We start from the raw sequence: 17,066 nt of genomic DNA, 5'->3' as shown, positions 1-17,066 counted from the left end.
TGGAGTACGAGGACGCTGAGAACGAGACGGAGTATTTTAAGGAGTACACTGAGTATCAGGAGTATGAGGACTATGAGTATCGTCCTGCGGAGAGACAGGAGCAGTTCTTCAGCGGTCAGGTGTGTCTCAGCTGTCTGTCTCTGTCTGAGTGTCTCCTGCTGGTGTGTCTCACGCATCTGTGGTCTTCTCGCAGGCTCTCGGTCCAGAGAAGGGGCAGAAGGGCGAGCCGGCGCTGCTGGGAGAGGGGACGCTGTTCATGGGACCCCCAGGCCTGCCTGGTGCTGAGGTAACCTCTCATGACAACTCTGTGACTCTCTGTGTTTATGTGTGTGTGTCAGAGACAAACGTGTGTTTCTGCTGTTTCACACAGGGGCCACCAGGTGAACACGGCCCTATGGGATCCCCGGGGCCGATCGGAGATCCAGGAGGCCTGGTGAGACACACACACACACACACACACACACACACACACACTCGTCATGATCGTCAGGCTCAAGACTGATATTACACACTCATCTGTCTCTCTCTTTCTCATTAGGGCCCAGAGGGCCGACAAGGACTTGCAGGGGCTGATGGGATTCCTGGACCTCCAGGGAACTTGCTGATGTTACCGGTGTGTGTTAATCAATATACACACGAACTTACAGAGACGTTTGTTTTGATGTTTGCTGACCGTTCAAAAGTTTTGGGTCAGAAAGAACTGTTTTTGAAAGAAGTTAATACTTTTATTCAGCAAGGATGCATTAAATTGATAAAAAGTGACAGTAAATACATTTATAATGTTACAAAAGATTTATATTCCAAATAAATACTCTTCTTTTGAACTTTCTATTCATCTGTGAATCCTGAAAAATAAACAGCATCACAGTTTCCACAAAAATATTGTGCAGCACAACTGTTTTCAACATTGATAATAATCAGAAATGTTTCTTGAGCAGCAAATCAGTATATTAGAATGATTTCTGAAGATCATGTGACACTGAAGACTGGAGTAATGATGCTGAAAATACAGATTTGATCACAGAAATAAATGACAGTTTAACAGATATTCACATAGAAAACAGCTGTTCGAAACTGTAAAAATATTTCAGATTTTTTTACTGCACTTTTGATCAAATTAATGCTGCCTTGGAGAGGAGAAGAGACTTGAAAAAGTCTAATTGACCCCAAACTTTTGAACACTAGTGTATGATTATTGATTGTGTATTGTGTGTGTGTGTGTGTTAGTTTCAGTCTGGCGGTGACGCTCGTCACGGTCCTGTCATATCCGCTCAAGAAGCTCAAGCTCAAGCCATCCTGCAGCACACTAAGGTCAGACTCTACTCTAACTCTGCTCTCACTGTCCTGAAGATGATTTTAGGGGCATAAAATAAGGATTTTAACACACAGTCCATTTATGACAACACATGAGGTTTGCATCACTTCAGTGCTGATGTTTGTGTCTCAGCTCTCTCTGAAAGGCCCGCCGGGACCGTTAGGACTCACCGGACGCCCCGGACCTCTGGTGAGTGCGTTTCAACCGGCAGAACCTGTTATTTCAACATTACAATGAACAAATGTTAGTATTTCATACAGTGTGTGTGTGTGTGTATTTTGGGGACAATTTTGTACCTAGAAGTGACATAAACCTGACAAAACATTGTAAAAATGCAGAAGGTTTAGTGTTAGAGTTATAGTATTTATAACTGGCTGTGTATGAAAACAGCAGAAGTCTATGGACGGACTCCATCGAGACGAGTAAGCGTGTGTGTGGCGCCCTCTAGTGCTCCTGTGTGTTTGTGCTCTGTGTTAATCAGTGAATCTCTGGAGGAAGAGCTGCATGTCTTAGGCTTCATCGTTTAGCTTTACCTTCATCTGGATAGTTATACAAAACAAAGGAACAAAAATAAAAACCAAATCAACAGAGGAGCAACAGATTGAGCTCCAATCATCAGACTGAGAGTTCACTTTCAGTTTAATGTGTTTATTGGTTATAAATGATTATATATGAACTGGTGTGTGTTTGTGTTTGTGTTTGTGTTTGTCAGGGATCTCCGGGCCCGCGGGGTCTGAAGGGTGATCATGGGTTCACAGGACCTCCGGTACGAGAGGAGACACTCATCTGATCATCTCATATACACATGCATACCAGTCAGAAGTGTGGGATAATTAAGATTTTTAATGAAAGAAGTCACCAAGGCAGCATTTATTTGATCAAAACTACAGTAAAAATATTATTACAATGTAAAATATCTGTTTTCTATGTGAGTATGTGTTAAACTGTAATTTATTCCTGTGATGCGCAGCTGTATTTTCAGCATCATTCCTCCAGTCTTCAGTGTCTCATGATCTTCAGAAATCATTCTAATATGCTGATTTGCTGCTCAAGAAACATTTCTGATTATTATTGTGTGTCTTTAGGGTCCTCGTGGGCTTCTGGGGGCTCCGGGACTCAATGGAAAACTAGGCAAGAGGGTGAGTTTCAACTAAACACAACAGACACCATCAGATACCTGTGTGAACACCTGAAACACACCTGTGTGTGTGTGTGTGTGTGTGTGTGTGTGTGTGTGTGTGTGTGTGTGTGTTCAGGGTCGTGGAGGGATCGACGGAGCCAGAGGTGAACCAGGAGAGACTGGAACTAAAGTAAGTTATACTGTTGGCTCTTGAAATGAATCTGATCTCAGTTTGATCATGAATACGATGATCTGACCAATCACACGCTGTCCCTCATAATGAACCTCCATCAGTACAACAGGACGTGTCAGAGATGAATGTGTCGATGAAGATGAGAGGATGCACAATATATAATCTCATGGGTCTGGTTTCATATGTCTGCTGTGTGTATTCATTGATATTTCATACATGCAGTAGTCGAATGTTTCTCTGCTGAAGACTTGTAAAATGCTGTGATTGGAACATGAAGTTCTAGTCCAACACAAATGAAGAGCTCTGTGTGTGCTGTTTTCAGGGTGACAGAGGGTTTGATGGGTTACCGGGTCTGCCTGGAAACAAGGGTCACCGGGTAACACACTCTCCATTAACACTCATTAACCTCAGTGTGAACCTCAGATCAGAAACATTTATCTGTGTGTGTGTGTGTGTGTGTGTGTGTGTGCAGGGAGATCAAGGGAAGAAGGGGCCAGTCGGTCCTCCAGGAGGCCCTGGAGAAAAAGTCAGTGAGCATTTCTTCTATATTCTTCTGTAACTTCTGTCTGTCTGTCTTTGATCAGGTTGAGAGTGAATGTTTGTTTGCTTCCCAGGGTTCAGAGGGTCAGCCGGGGCCGAGAGGTCAGCCAGGAGAGCCTGTATGTGTTCACTCCTGTAGTCGCTCGTAGTATGACGTATTGCTCATCATCTTCATTGATCCACTGACGTGTGTGTCAGGGACTGATTGTGTGTTAACAGATATTCCTCAGTGATGTGTGTGTGTGTGTGTGTGTGTGTGTGTGTGTGTTAGGGTCTGGCAGGGTTGACGGGTCAGAGGGGTCTTCTTGGTCCTCCAGGACAGCAGGTGAGTGGATAAACTCCTCATTCTGTGTGTTTGGGTCTCATTATTGTGTTCATATGATATGACTGACCTCCTCAGACTACAGGTCACATCAAAGCGTCATATGGATCATGTGTGTGTGTGTGTGTGTGTGTGTGTTTGCCAGGGTATTCGTGGGGTTGATGGAGTTCAGGGTTCAAAGGGAAACATGGTGAGTTCTGCTGATCTGAGATGTCTTGAATGGGTCATGAGGCACATAAGAGGTCATTGTACTATAAAAATATCCTGTAAAGCCTGGCTCACACTACAGGATTTTTAGCCCAATTTAGCCCCGATTTTCCCCTCCCGACAATCGGAGGCATTACTAAAATCTGTTCGGCGCAGATTATCTGGTAATGTGAGGCGTTCACAGATCGAACGTTGCACTTCCCGATATGTTCGCACACAAATCGGGGCCACCCCGATTAATATCAAACATGTTTGATATTTAGGGTTTAAATCGGGATGATGATTGACAGCTATATGATTACGTCAGTACTTTCACAATAGCCAATGCGCGACCACAAAACAGCTGCTGTACGGGTCTGTTGGAGACAGAGGAAACTGCTTCTTGACGTTTTGTACGACTGTCTGTATAATGTGTCGAAAACGTACGACAAACGTAAGGAGAAAGAGAAGCGCTGGGGTGAAATTGCCTCAGTTTTGAATGTACCGGGTGAGTGCAGAAAGCTGCTAGCATGCTAGCTAGCATATGTAAACATCACTGAAATATCAGATCACGTGAGGCGCTCCCTCTGGCATGATAATCTTAATAAGATCTTGCAGTGTGTGATGCACCACGATTTTCAAATCTTGTAGTGTGTGCATGTTTAAGATTTGAGGGAAGATAATCTGGAAAGATTCTCCTTATGTGTGTGCTGCAACCAGATTTCACAATCGGTTAGGATTTTAAGTATTTTTAATACTTTTTTTGTATATTTAAATAATCATCAAACAGTCATTAGTAAACCGTTATATTCATAATGTTCTATTACCAGCTAAATCATTGAGTGTATACAGTGTATTGTAAAAGTTCAGTACATCGCCCAGCCCTAATCAATCCAGGAAGTTGTCTATAATATGAACTATATAACTACATCATTCAGTCAGCTACTGAATGAGGTTGAAGGTCTCCTGATTATGCCGTATTCTTAACCGTACCAGCAGGAGTGACTTTGGAGCCACATGAAGGGGTCATGAACTGAGAAATCAAAATTCCCTTGATCTTTTGACATAGAGGTCATTGTACTATAAAAACATTATGTAAGTTTCAGAACTCAAAACTTTCTCGTTAGTCTAAAAACAGCTTATATTGAAGCCAATCTGACAGGTTGTGGAATATGCCACTCTATGATGTACTAGTGTGGTTAAGCGCTGCCTCCGCAGAAGATCAACACCTGCTTCTAAATCGCTGCCTGTTTAGCCCCGCCCACCGATTCTACATCACTGCCTGTTTAGCCCCGCCCACCGATTGTACATCACTGCCTGTTTAGCCCTGCCCACCAATTCTAAATCGCTGCCTGTTTAGCCCCGCCCACCGATTCTACATCACTGCCCACACACTCCTGACACTCTTTCTTCTGTTCTGCAGGGTTTTCCCGGACCTCAGGGAGCAATCGGATTACCAGGAGAAAAGGTGCCGCTCTCTCCATTACTAAAAATTATGTACTAATACTGACTCCTGTGAGCAGGTTTTGGGGACAAACTTACTGAAAATATGCTAGATGAACCCTCTCCAAACAGTTCCTGGTCTGAAAGATCTCCAGGTGGAGCAGACTTTAACAGGTGTCTTTCTCTGGCTCAGGGTCCTCAGGGGAAGAAGGGGATGAAGGGCTTACCTGGTATCGACGGCCCACCGGTGAGTGTTGAACTCATGCTGTTGTTGATCTGTGCTGCCCCTGCTGTTCCTCATGATGCCACTGCACACAGGGTCATCCAGGACGAGAGGGGTCGCCTGGAGAGAAAGGCCTGCCGGTGAGATGCACGAACGAGTGTGTGGTGTCATCTTATTAGTGTCCGTGTGTTCATGTCATTGATTGTTATTGTGTGTGCTTCCGGTAGGGTACAGCAGGTGTTCAGGGGCCTGTGGGATATCCTGGACCCAGAGGAGTCAAAGTACTGATCTCTCTCTATCACACCCTAGAGAGAGTGTGTGTGTGTGTGTGTGTGTGTGTGTGTGTGAGGGTGTGTGTGTGAGGGTGTGTGTGTGTGTGTGTGTGTGTGTGTGTGTGTGTGTTTTATTGACTGTGTGTGTCTGTGTTTTAGGGTGCTGATGGGCTCAGAGGACTGAAGGGCAGTAAAGGAGAGAAGGTGAGATCTTCTCAACCAAGATCAGTCTAACATCTGCAAACATCACTATATCTCCAATGATCACCACATGTCCAGATATCATAACATCCTCAAAGACCAGCACATCTTGAAATACCACCTCCGTCTCCATGCATTGTGAGACTTCATCACATCTCCAAGAATCATTACATCCAACATCATCGGACCTCAGCACATCCTCTGATATCACATCCAAATATTTATGAGACATAACATCTGCAACATCATCACATCTTTAAGAATCAGCACATGTCCAGATATCATAACAACCCCCAACTTCAGCACATCTTCAGATGTCACATCTCCAGACTCTGCGAGACATCATAACATCTCCAACATCATAACAAGTTAAGATATCATAACATCGTCAGTTATCGTATTTCCAGACATTGTGAGGTATCATAACATCTCCAACATCTTCACATCTCCAAGAATCATCACATATCCAGATATCATAACATCATCAGAACTCAGCGCATCCTCACATATCACATCTCCAGATATTGTGAGACATCACCTCTGCAACATCATCACATAATCAGGATAATCACAACATAACATCACATAAATAAATATCATAACATAGATGCCACAACATCACCAGACCTCAAAACATCTTCAGATATCACATCTCCAGACTATGTGAGATATCATGACATCTCCAACTATCATAACATCTTCAGATTTCATAACATCTTCAGTTATCATATTTCCAGACATCACAACATCACCACATCTCCAACGATCAACACATGTACAGATATCAAAACCTACCCAGACTTCAGCACATCTTCATATATCACATTTCCAGATAATTGTGAGATATCATGACATCTCCAACTGTCATCACATGTCCGGATATCATAACATTAGATTTCCATACAGTATGAGAACTCATTATAGCTCCAATAATTGACATGTCCAGATATCATAACATCCTCAGACACCATTAGATCTTCAGATATCACATCTCCAGACATGGAACCCTAACATTAGTGCATCTGCAGATATCACCAGATAACATAACATGCCTAGACACCAGCACATCTTCTGATATCTCAAATATTGTGAGATCATCACATCTGCTAGAATAATCACAGGTCCAGATGTCATAACATCTCCAGACTTCAGCACATCTTCATATATTATATTTCCAGACATTTTGAGACATCATGACATCATCACATGTCTAGATGTGATTAGTTGTGCAGATGTTTTTCAGAGGTTTCTGAAGCATGTGAATTGAGCACTCATGCCTTTCATCACGCTGATTGATTGGCATGTATGTGTGTGTTGTGTTCAGGGTGAAGATGGTTTTCCAGGAGCCAAAGGAGAAATGGGAGCTAAAGGAGACATTGTAATAACATGCAGACACACACAACACAAACACTTATGAAACACACAAACTCACCCACAGACTAAAACATACTGTTAACCCCATCTGTATCTGTCAGGGAGACTTGGGTGCTTCAGGGATGCGCGGTGAGGATGGTCCTGAGGGGCCCAAAGGGCAGAGTGGTCCCTTGGGTGAACCTGGATCCGCAGGCATCGCTGGAGAAAAGGTGAAATAGTCTGCAACAACATCATCAATAATACTCCGTAGAAAATATATTATCTTATCAAACAACCTTTTTGCACACATTTTCTGGTGATCAATCTTTTCTGTCTCCTTCTTCTGATTTTATCCCTCCTGTCCCTGTCCTCTTAGGGAAAGCTGGGTGTTCCGGGTTTGCCAGGTTACCCAGGCCGTCAGGGCCTGAAGGTGAGAGGAACACGAGCAGATGTTGAATGGATGAATGTTTCAGTTGAATGGGAGAATAACTGCTGGTCTTGTGGTGGTTTCCTCTCAGGGTGCTGATGGTTTTCCAGGTCCTGTCGGCGTTCCAGGAGAAAAAGGGAAGAAGGTCACTGCTTGATTACACAACTCAAAAGAGACAAACTGTCATAAAGACACTTAAAAGCACAAACATAAGTATATACATGTGCACTCATGTGAGTATAATGTGTTTCTCAGGGTCCACCGGGTCCTGCAGGGGCCGCCGGTCAGAGGGGACCCAATGAGAGTGTCTCTGTCCACACTGATGATTGTCAGCGTCCCACATGAGTCACATCCAACATCATTAATGTGTGTGTATGTGTGTTGTCAGGGTGCTCGAGGAGGCAGGGGTGCAAAAGGACCCACTGGGAAATCAGGAGACAAGGTCAGAGGTCATATCAGCCCTTCAACACACACGGAAACAAACAATGCATGAGCTGTATTACATCAGCAGTGCTGAAGTCATTAATTATGATTATGAGTGTATTCTAATGGACAGTGTTCATATTGTTGAAATAACTGTAAAGGGCCAAACTGTCTCTGTTCTAGGGGTCTTCAGGACATGACGGCCCCCCAGGGCCCACAGGAGAGAGAGTAAGAGAATATCACACACACACACACATTTAGAGAGAGGATTTTTAGATTCATACATATTTTGTGACTAATCAAGTAATTTGATCATGTGATTTAATGTTGTTAGTTTTTGTGACTAATGCACATGTTCATATACCGCAGGGTCCACAAGGGCCTCAAGGACGTGTAGGTGAGGTGGGACCCAAGGGACCCAATGTGAGTGACCCTCGTCTTCACCTCATATAATAAGACAACACATATCAGCATATTGTAATGTCATTCTCAACACGTTCCTGTGTGCAGGGGCCTGCTGGGAAGGACGGCCTGCCGGGTCATCCAGGCCAGCGGGGGGAGCCGGTGAGTCTGGGAACATCTACACACAGACTTGTACAAACTATACAATGGATGTGATTGCTGAATGATTGAACCCTTTAATACTGATGTGATGCAAAAATCATCAGTGCACTAAAATAATAATGAAAACATACAATACATGTTAATACAAACATGGTTTTTATTTGCTTCCGTTTGCTGAGTATTCAGCCTGTGTGATGTTATGTTTGTGTAGTGTTTTGATGGTCTGTTGTTCACCTGGTGTTTGATGATTTGATTCCTGACAGGGTTTCCAAGGCAAGACGGGTCCTCCAGGACCAGCTGGTGTCGTTGGGCCGCAGGTGAGCTCATCGCTTCAGGAATCAGTCTTATTGACTGGGTGGATCCAGTGTCTTTGAAGTTTTTGCACTCTTTTAGTTCAAGCTAAAGGCCACAGCTGTTGTTCTGACTGGTGGTGATTTTGTTGCAGGGTAATACAGGAGAAACTGGACCGGCGGGAGAGAGAGGACACCCGGGCACCGCAGGACCTGCTGGAGAGCAAGGTTTACCTGGAGCCGCTGGGAAGGAGGGTGCAAAGGTGGGAAAACCATCGGCACCAATCATAACGCTCTTTCCACTTTTAACTACCTTCCTTATAATAACCCTAAACCTAACTTATGATATGTGTGTGTTTGGTCATCAGGGCGACCCTGGAGGTCCAGGTACTTCAGGAAAGAGCGGTCCAGCAGGTCTGAAAGGTTTCCGTGGAAGTCGTGGAGCGCCGGGTGCCATGGTAATTTATAGAATACTGTATCCAGCTGATTTAGGATTGCTGCCAGTGATTCTTTAGGTTGTTAAATGTTCTCTGTTGGGCTTTCTGATTGACCAGTGTTGTCATGTGACCTGTGTTCTCTTGTGTAGGGGCCAGTTGGATTAAAGGGAGGGGCGGGGCCAATCGGGCCCTCTGGACCTTCTGTGCGTAATCTTTTCCAGTAATCTCACAAAAGCACGTCCAGTATATATAATTTCATGTTGTTTTATTTTCGGTCTTGAGGTGAAATTATGACCTAGAAAAGTGATTTTTCATGCTCTGTTATATGTATGTGAAAGTATATTAACATATTATGTCACAAATATATGTGTTTCTTCCCAGGGGCCCACAGGTGAACGGGGCCCCCCTGGACTGGCTGGTGCCATTGGTCAGCCTGGTCGACCTGGAACCATCGGTGGCCCTGGACCAATGGGAGAGAAAGGAGAGCCAGTAAGACACACCCCCACATGTGAAGATAAATGAATGACCATTGAATGACCAGTGTGTGTGTAACTGTGTGTTTGTGTATTCAGGGAGATAAGGGTCTGATCGGACCCGCAGGACAGGATGGTGACCAGGGGCCCGTGGGATTACCAGGAGCCGCTGGACCTCCAGGACCCTCAGGAGATGATGGAGACAAGGTGATGAGGGCATATGTTCATCTGTGAATAGTAGTGATGATGTTTGTCAACTATAAAGGACTTTTTGCCTTAAACAACAACTAAAAACAACCCAGAACACTCTGGCAACTACCCAGAAAACAAAAGTGCTAATAACCACTCTGAAACCGCATATTAACTCCCTAGAAACACCCTAATAATAGCATTTCTCACAATTTTATAACGAAAATGAAAACATTTATTTATTGCTTGATAGTTAAAGTCCTCTGTGTGTGTCTGTGTGTGTGTGTGTTTGTTAGGGAGAAACTGGGGCTCCAGGGCAGAAAGGCAGCAAAGGAGACAAAGGAGAATCAGTGAGTGACGGAAATAAAACACACATCACATTCACACGTCACAGTGTTACCAATGATTTAAATCTGCTCTCAGGGGCCTCCAGGACCAGTCGGCACTCAGGGGCCAGAGGGGCAGCCGGGAGCACCGGTGAGTGTTTGAGGAGCAACAGCATCTTCATGTTTTCGCTGTGTGAAGAGAGTGTGTGTGTGATTGAATGTGTGTGTGTGTCAGGGTGTGGACGGTGAGCCTGGTCCTCCAGGACAGCAGGGCATGTACGGACAGAAGGGAGACGAGGGCCCCAGAGGATTCAAGGGCTCCAGGGGCCCCATTGGGCTACAGGTACCTAATCATCAACCATATCTCCTCTATTTCGATGAGAAAACATGAGCTGCAGATGTCAGTGTGACAGAGGCCCGTCATATAATGCAGATATGTGTGTGTGTGTGTGTGTGTGTGTGTGTGTGTGTGTAGGGGATGCCCGGTCCTCCAGGAGAGAAAGGAGAGAGCGGGAACTCTGGTCTACTGGTGAGCTCATCAAGTCATCTGTCATTCATGATCATGTTTATTGATCTGTATGTAAATTCAATGTGTGTGGTGTGTGTTTGTGTGTTTTCAGGGTCCTCCTGGTCAGTTTGGGCCCAGAGGAGCTCAGGGACCCTCTGGTGGACAGGTAAAAACACTCACCCCTATCATTTCCTAAACTAGTTCTAAAATGTTTTTTTTTTCACATTTATTTATTAAACATTTTCTAAAACGTATTTGTCTTTCAGGGTCCTCCTGGCCGTCCTGGAGTACGCGGTCAGCCTGGTGGAGTTGGTGAGAAGGTAAATCATCCAGATGTTCCTGCTGGTGATCACATGATCTGATGAAACACATGCATCATGTTATATCTGATTATGATTGACAGGGTGAAGATGGAGAGTCTGGTGATCCTGGACCTGTTGGTGTTCCTGGCAGTGCAGTGAGTCTATCTCTCCTTCTCTGATCTTTAGTCCACAGCAACACTTTCTTTACTACCACAGCAACACTTGACACCTCTGTGTGTGTGTGTGTGTGTGTGTGTGTGTTTTCAGGGCGAGAAAGGTGAGCAGGGTGAGAAAGGAGACACAGGACCACCCGGAGCTGCAGGTTCACCAGGAGCCAGAGGAGCATCTGGAGAAGACGGAGCGAAGGGGAATGCGGTCAGTATGTGTGTGTGTGACCTCTGTAATTATCTAGTGTGTTAGCTGACTTATCCTCTGTCTATCTCCCTCTACAGGGTCCTATTGGTTTTCCTGGAGATATGGGCGCTCCTGGAGAGCCAGGTGTTAACGTGAGTATCTTCACTGATGTCAGTTTGTTAAGTGACTTGCTGATGGTGAAAGATCTCGTCTGTTCTCTCAGGGAATCGATGGGAGTCCTGGATCTAAAGGAGAAAATGGCGATCCAGGCAAAATTGTGAGTCTCTCTTATGTTTATGTCATTCATGTAAGATCATGTTCTTCTGTACGAGGCTCCTGATGGCTCTGGATCTGTGTAGGGCAGTGATAGTGTTGTGGCATGTGTAGAGGCAGGTGTAGTTGAGACATCAGTGGTGTTGAGATGATGATCTCTCATCATGTTTCGGCCCTCTCCTTCTCATTACTCTGGTGATTAGGGCCCTCCAGGACCCTCTGGAGAACCAGGACCACCAGGAAGACCAGGACGCAGGGTGAGTGTGTGTTTGTGAGGAATCAGGTTAGGTACAACATGATTCAACTTTGTATGTGTACGTGTGGAGCTTCTATGTGCTTTTGTCTCTCCGGGTTTGCGTTTAGGGTCACTTGGGTCCTCCTGGAAAAGAGGGGCGGCCAGGGCTAAAAGGAGACAAGGTGAGACATTCAGTAGACTCGCTGAGTCTTTATTCATTTTCTGTCACACTGGATAAGTTATGTTGTGGCATGAGTGCAGCATCATAGGAGCGAAAGCTCGGTTCCTGCAAACTCCTGAATGAGATTTGAAAGGATGTCCTAGTGAACTAATCGTTGGTTGTCATTCGAATTCATTATGCTGCCTCTGGGTCTGTGTTCAGGGAGCTCCAGGATACGAAGGCATCATGGGAAAGCAGGGGCCGGTGGGCGGTCAGGGGAACCCAGGGAAAGCAGGACTTCAGGGGCTTCCAGGAATCCCTGGACCAGCGGTGAGCTCCGTTCCTCTAATTGTTAATGCTTTTTCTCTGCTCAAACCCATGTGACTCATCTGAACAAATGAACATGAGCCCTTGACTCGCGAGTTTACATACAGCCTCATCACCCATTAATATCCTTAGTGTCCGCATGAAATGGAAATTGACCCTGTTTTCCAAATGCATGTTTAAGGTCTTATTGTTCATTCATCCGTGCATGAAATTTGAAGCGGTGTGCTCAGCTGAATCAGACACTGGCTGACGCCCCCTGCTGGCCTGGAGCTGAGGTCTCCTCTTAGATACCTGTGAACATGGGTCGCGGGCCCGGGTTACTTTTGAGGTCTTGTACAAATATGGCATACAAAAATACATAGGCTATAGGCTCATATGTATGCACTATTAATCATTAAAAGATCTCGATCTGGACTCAAACACACACAATCTTATTCCTACATGACGATGATTCTGTTATGCCTGTTAAACCTTTGAGAGCACCGCTCATCATGTAAGCTTTATGTTTGAAACAGCTTTACAAACACTCTACACAGTAGGTTACATTTTTGTGTTGCAAACATGGGTTACACTTTATTTTGATAGTCCACTTTAAGCATTCTACTAACTATAAGTAGCTTTGCAACTACACGTCAACTAACTCTCAGAGTAGACTGTTAGGTTAGGTTTAGGGTTAGTAGAATAAGTTGACATATACTTGCAAAGTTTATCATAGTCAGTGTGTTGTATGTTGTGGACCCATCAAAATAAAGTGTTAGAAGATATTAAGCAGACAGTCTACTAATACTCTAATGACTGCTAGTTGACATGTAGTTGCAAAGTTACTTATAGTTAGTAGAATGTCTAAAGTGGACTATCAAAATAAAGTGTTACCCAAACATGAAATAATAACGAAAGTATTGGGATAAAAGTTTATAGTCCAGATATAGACCATCAAATTGAGTAATAAACTTTTGGAATTAACGATACGCTTCAAATAAAGATTGTATGTGTAACATTGTGCCAGTAGGTGGCGACTAGTGACTGTTAAAATGTATTTGATGTCTGAATCATTCATTCAAGAGATTTGTTCAAAAACTCTGGACAAAACAAGTCATTTATAACAATCACCAATCCCCCCCCCCACCTTTCTTTTGGTCCGTTCTGCGATCCTTGCCTGTGAATGTTGGTTTAATAAAGATGAATATCACATTCTCTGCTGTAGGGAGAACAAGGGCTGAATGGACCCCCAGGTCAAACAGGACCCCCGGGGCCGATGGTGAGGCTCAATAACACTCCTCATGCACTGATCTTTAATATGACGTCAGACTGATGATTTCATTACATGTGTGCAGGGTCCCGCTGGACTGGCAGGACTGAAGGGAGATCCGGGCAAGAAAGGAGAGAAGGTACATCACCACACACACACACACACACACACACACACACACACACACATAGAGTACATGCTCATGATTTCATTATATCTGTGTGTGTGTCAGGGTCATGGCGGTCTGATCGGTTTGATTGGGCCGCCGGGTGAGTTCGGAGAGAAAGGTGATCGAGGACTGCCGGGAAACCAGGGGCTGCAGGGAGCCAAAGGAGACGAGGTGAACACACACACACACTCATATAGACACACATTCACACGCATATTAAGAAGCTGATTTAATCGTGTTTTTGCTGACAGGGACCATTCGGACCTCCAGGACTCAGTGGACCGCCCGGATTACCAGGACTGTCTGTGAGTCTCGTGACACTTTAATCCTCACAAACATCAAACCCATCGTGATCTTCTGGATGTGTTTGAGTTTGTTCTGGTCTCACAGCTTCTGTCTGTGTTTCAGGGATCCATGGGACAGAAAGGATCTAAAGGAAACCAGGTGAAACACACACTGATTTTTACTTGAATTCATAATGACCTGCTGACCATTTGACTTGAGATGTGTTAGCATGAACGTGTTCCTGTATATGCATTTAGCAGATACTTTTATTCACAGTGACTTAGAAAGGAGGAACATAAGCAATTTGTCACTGAGCCAAGTATTCACAGTGCACAATGCCAGGTTTAATAGAAAGCTAGATTAGGAAACAAGCTAGGGAGAGGTGAAATGTACAGGTTAAGTGCTTGAGGGTGTCTTCAGAAGTCACAATGAACTCAGCGGTTCACATGAAGATTGGCAGCTCATTTCACACCAGAGAGGGTGAAGGGTCTGGAAAGTCCAAGGCTGCGTTTACACTGGCACAAAAATCAGATTTTCTGCTCACATCTGACACAGACTGGAATTTGTTGCACACATATAAACACAAAAATCTGCACGAGATCAGATTTTTTCGCAGCCGATCTGGGCCACTTCCAAATGTGGATTTTAATCAGATACATATCTGATATCTGACATGTTTGCCATAAAGTTAGCATTTTAATGCTGGCGTGCTGTATATGCGCTTGCATTTTATTTAGGCAGAAACTTTATATGTAAGAAATTGCGCAACATTCAGGAGCTGGTTTTCAACCTCTGCCCCGTGACTTTTATAAATACAATAGCTTTGCTACTGAAACCTACATTATATCTCTCAGCAATGAGGTGATAACCTAGCTGTTTTTGTAATTAAACCAACAAGCTTCACTATTAGGCTACTCACTCTCACATTCTCTCTCTCTCTCTCTCTCTTTCTCTCTCTTTCTCTCGCTAATTCATTCAAATAGAATCTTGCAGTGCTACTTTATTTCACTTCAGAATTCTACATCTAACGAGCTGTAGATTAAATAACAAATGAACATTACCTTTATTTTCTAGTCTTTATCCGTTCAGTCAGATTTGGTGCTGCAAAACATTCATGACAGCTGTTGTCCATGCTGATGTCCACTTGACGTGAATTATATAAATCATTATAATAGCATGGCCATTCAAAACCTGAGGGCCTAGTATCATGTGCATGCTAAAGCGATCACTGACGGGCGAGAATTAATGTAAACACAGATATCGTATACCAGTCGTGTCAAAGTGAATGTAAACAGGCGGGCCAAAAAATCGTATGTGGTCAAAAGATCTGATCTGTGCAGTGTAAATGCAGCCCAAGTGTTCCCATCAGTCTGAGTTCTTAAACACCAGCAGATACTGAATACCTCATGTGGTCTGTGTGAATGATGTGCTTTATTTAAGGGCCCTATTGGACCCAGAGGAGATCCTGGTCCTGCTGGACCCCCTGGTCCCCCAGTGAGTCTCCAGTCGCCCATAAACTCATTATTAGATGAAAACAAATGGCAGAAGGAGCATTAACTGAACGAGTGATGGAACTAAACATCTCCTCATCCAGGGTCTTCCTGCGGTGGGAATGGCGGCTCCTCCGGCGCTGGATGGCCGAGGGAAGCGGAGGAGGCATTCGGATGTGGATGGAGCAGCGATGGAGGACGGACAGACGCAGGACGAGGAGGCTCAGCGCGAGGAGAAGGACATGGAGGAGGTGTTTGCGTCTCTGGCCTCCATGAGGACGGATGTGGAAGGACTCCGGACTCCACTGGGCACCTTCCACAGTCCTGCCCGCACCTGCAAAGAGCTGTGGATGTGCCACCCCGAGTATGCCGACGGTACGGACACAACGCACATTCAACACACATACACTTGTTCCAGTGCTTTCTTAGTCTGCAACACTGGAGGGATCATCATCGTCCTGTGTATTCTGAATCGGTTCTCTCTGTGTGACCTTTGACCTCAGGAGTTTACTGGATTGACCCCAACCAGGGATGTCATAGAGATGCGTTTAAAGTGTTCTGTAACTTTACAGCAGAAGGTGAAACATGCCTCCAGCCGCACAGCAGCGTACAGACGGTGAGAGATTCAAATCACATCGACCGCGGATATGAATTCACTTTTTTACATTTTAATTTATTGAGGTCACAACCACAACAAAGCTGTCCATTTTTTGTGGACAATGGGGGGAAGCCAAAAATGTTGAGAAATACTGAATTAGACAAACTTTTATATGTGCCTTTTATATATGCCGTGTGTGTTTAGAAATGTGTTAATGACCTTTACTGTGCACAGGTCAAAATGGCTTCATGGAGCAGAGAAAAACCAGGAACCTGGTTCAGCCAGTTTAAGAAGGGCTCACAGGTGTGTGTGTGTGTGTGTGTGTGTTATTGTGTTGTGTGTGTGTGTGTGTGTGTGTGTGTGTGTGTGTGTTATTGTGTTGTGTGTGTGTGTGTGTGTGTGTGTGTGTGTGTGTGTTATTGTGTTGTGTGTGTGTGTGTGTGTGTGTGTGTGTGTGTGTGTTATTGTGTTGTGTGTCTTTATCCTCTGTGCTCTCATTCACACTCTGTCTGTCTGTGTTGTGTAGTTCTCTTATGTGGATGTGGATGGAAACCCCGTTCACATTGTGCAGCTGGGCTTCCTGAAGCTCTTGAGCGCCACGGCTCACCAGAGCTTCACATACGTGTGTCAGAACTCAGCCGTTTGGTTCGACAGCACCTCCCTCAGCTACAGACATGCGCTGCGCTTCAGAGGCAGCAACGGAGAGGAGCTGACGCAGCAGAGCGCACATTACATCCAGCCTACACTCGATGGCTGTCAGGTACACGCTCACCTCACTCCATACCTTCAGTTCACAGGACCGACTCAGTGAATCCTGGC

At 44.7% G+C, this 17,066-nt stretch overlaps 1 protein-coding gene across 1 annotated transcript in view; it reads left to right on the top strand.

The window, feature by feature from the left end:
• Positions 1-17,066, top strand: part of col5a3b (collagen, type V, alpha 3b) — a 24,279-nt gene that overhangs the window by 5,425 nt on the left and 1,788 nt on the right. Inside the window, exons 6-62 of the mRNA XM_016481485.1 lie at positions 6-119; positions 194-286; positions 371-433; positions 539-613; positions 1,228-1,311; positions 1,448-1,504; positions 2,028-2,081; positions 2,401-2,454; positions 2,572-2,625; positions 2,951-3,004; positions 3,101-3,154; positions 3,243-3,287; positions 3,440-3,493; positions 3,636-3,680; positions 5,100-5,144; positions 5,313-5,366; positions 5,438-5,482; positions 5,570-5,623; positions 5,774-5,818; positions 7,140-7,193; positions 7,291-7,398; positions 7,545-7,598; positions 7,687-7,740; positions 7,851-7,895; positions 7,984-8,037; positions 8,202-8,246; positions 8,388-8,441; positions 8,529-8,582; positions 8,846-8,899; positions 9,028-9,135; positions 9,241-9,330; positions 9,459-9,512; positions 9,691-9,798; positions 9,882-9,989; positions 10,268-10,321; positions 10,395-10,448; positions 10,533-10,640; positions 10,773-10,826; positions 10,918-10,971; positions 11,072-11,125; positions 11,209-11,262; positions 11,375-11,482; positions 11,560-11,613; positions 11,685-11,738; positions 11,938-11,991; positions 12,098-12,151; positions 12,352-12,459; positions 13,661-13,714; positions 13,791-13,844; positions 13,938-14,045; positions 14,126-14,179; positions 14,283-14,318; positions 15,600-15,653; positions 15,754-16,024; positions 16,153-16,265; positions 16,482-16,550; positions 16,774-17,007. Coding sequence (XP_016336971.1) covers positions 6-119; positions 194-286; positions 371-433; positions 539-613; positions 1,228-1,311; positions 1,448-1,504; positions 2,028-2,081; positions 2,401-2,454; positions 2,572-2,625; positions 2,951-3,004; positions 3,101-3,154; positions 3,243-3,287; positions 3,440-3,493; positions 3,636-3,680; positions 5,100-5,144; positions 5,313-5,366; positions 5,438-5,482; positions 5,570-5,623; positions 5,774-5,818; positions 7,140-7,193; positions 7,291-7,398; positions 7,545-7,598; positions 7,687-7,740; positions 7,851-7,895; positions 7,984-8,037; positions 8,202-8,246; positions 8,388-8,441; positions 8,529-8,582; positions 8,846-8,899; positions 9,028-9,135; positions 9,241-9,330; positions 9,459-9,512; positions 9,691-9,798; positions 9,882-9,989; positions 10,268-10,321; positions 10,395-10,448; positions 10,533-10,640; positions 10,773-10,826; positions 10,918-10,971; positions 11,072-11,125; positions 11,209-11,262; positions 11,375-11,482; positions 11,560-11,613; positions 11,685-11,738; positions 11,938-11,991; positions 12,098-12,151; positions 12,352-12,459; positions 13,661-13,714; positions 13,791-13,844; positions 13,938-14,045; positions 14,126-14,179; positions 14,283-14,318; positions 15,600-15,653; positions 15,754-16,024; positions 16,153-16,265; positions 16,482-16,550; positions 16,774-17,007 — 4,098 coding nt within the window. The remainder of the gene's footprint in view (positions 1-5; positions 120-193; positions 287-370; positions 434-538; positions 614-1,227; positions 1,312-1,447; positions 1,505-2,027; positions 2,082-2,400; positions 2,455-2,571; positions 2,626-2,950; positions 3,005-3,100; positions 3,155-3,242; positions 3,288-3,439; positions 3,494-3,635; positions 3,681-5,099; positions 5,145-5,312; positions 5,367-5,437; positions 5,483-5,569; positions 5,624-5,773; positions 5,819-7,139; positions 7,194-7,290; positions 7,399-7,544; positions 7,599-7,686; positions 7,741-7,850; positions 7,896-7,983; positions 8,038-8,201; positions 8,247-8,387; positions 8,442-8,528; positions 8,583-8,845; positions 8,900-9,027; positions 9,136-9,240; positions 9,331-9,458; positions 9,513-9,690; positions 9,799-9,881; positions 9,990-10,267; positions 10,322-10,394; positions 10,449-10,532; positions 10,641-10,772; positions 10,827-10,917; positions 10,972-11,071; positions 11,126-11,208; positions 11,263-11,374; positions 11,483-11,559; positions 11,614-11,684; positions 11,739-11,937; positions 11,992-12,097; positions 12,152-12,351; positions 12,460-13,660; positions 13,715-13,790; positions 13,845-13,937; positions 14,046-14,125; positions 14,180-14,282; positions 14,319-15,599; positions 15,654-15,753; positions 16,025-16,152; positions 16,266-16,481; positions 16,551-16,773; positions 17,008-17,066) is intronic.

Source organism: Sinocyclocheilus anshuiensis, unplaced genomic scaffold (genome assembly GCF_001515605.1).
Source record: "Sinocyclocheilus anshuiensis isolate Anshui unplaced genomic scaffold, SAMN03320099.WGS_v1.1 scaffold565, whole genome shotgun sequence".
Taxonomy (NCBI): domain Eukaryota; kingdom Metazoa; phylum Chordata; class Actinopteri; order Cypriniformes; family Cyprinidae; genus Sinocyclocheilus; species Sinocyclocheilus anshuiensis.
Note: the sequence above shows the minus strand (reverse complement) of the source record. Positions and strands in the feature narration are given on the sequence as shown.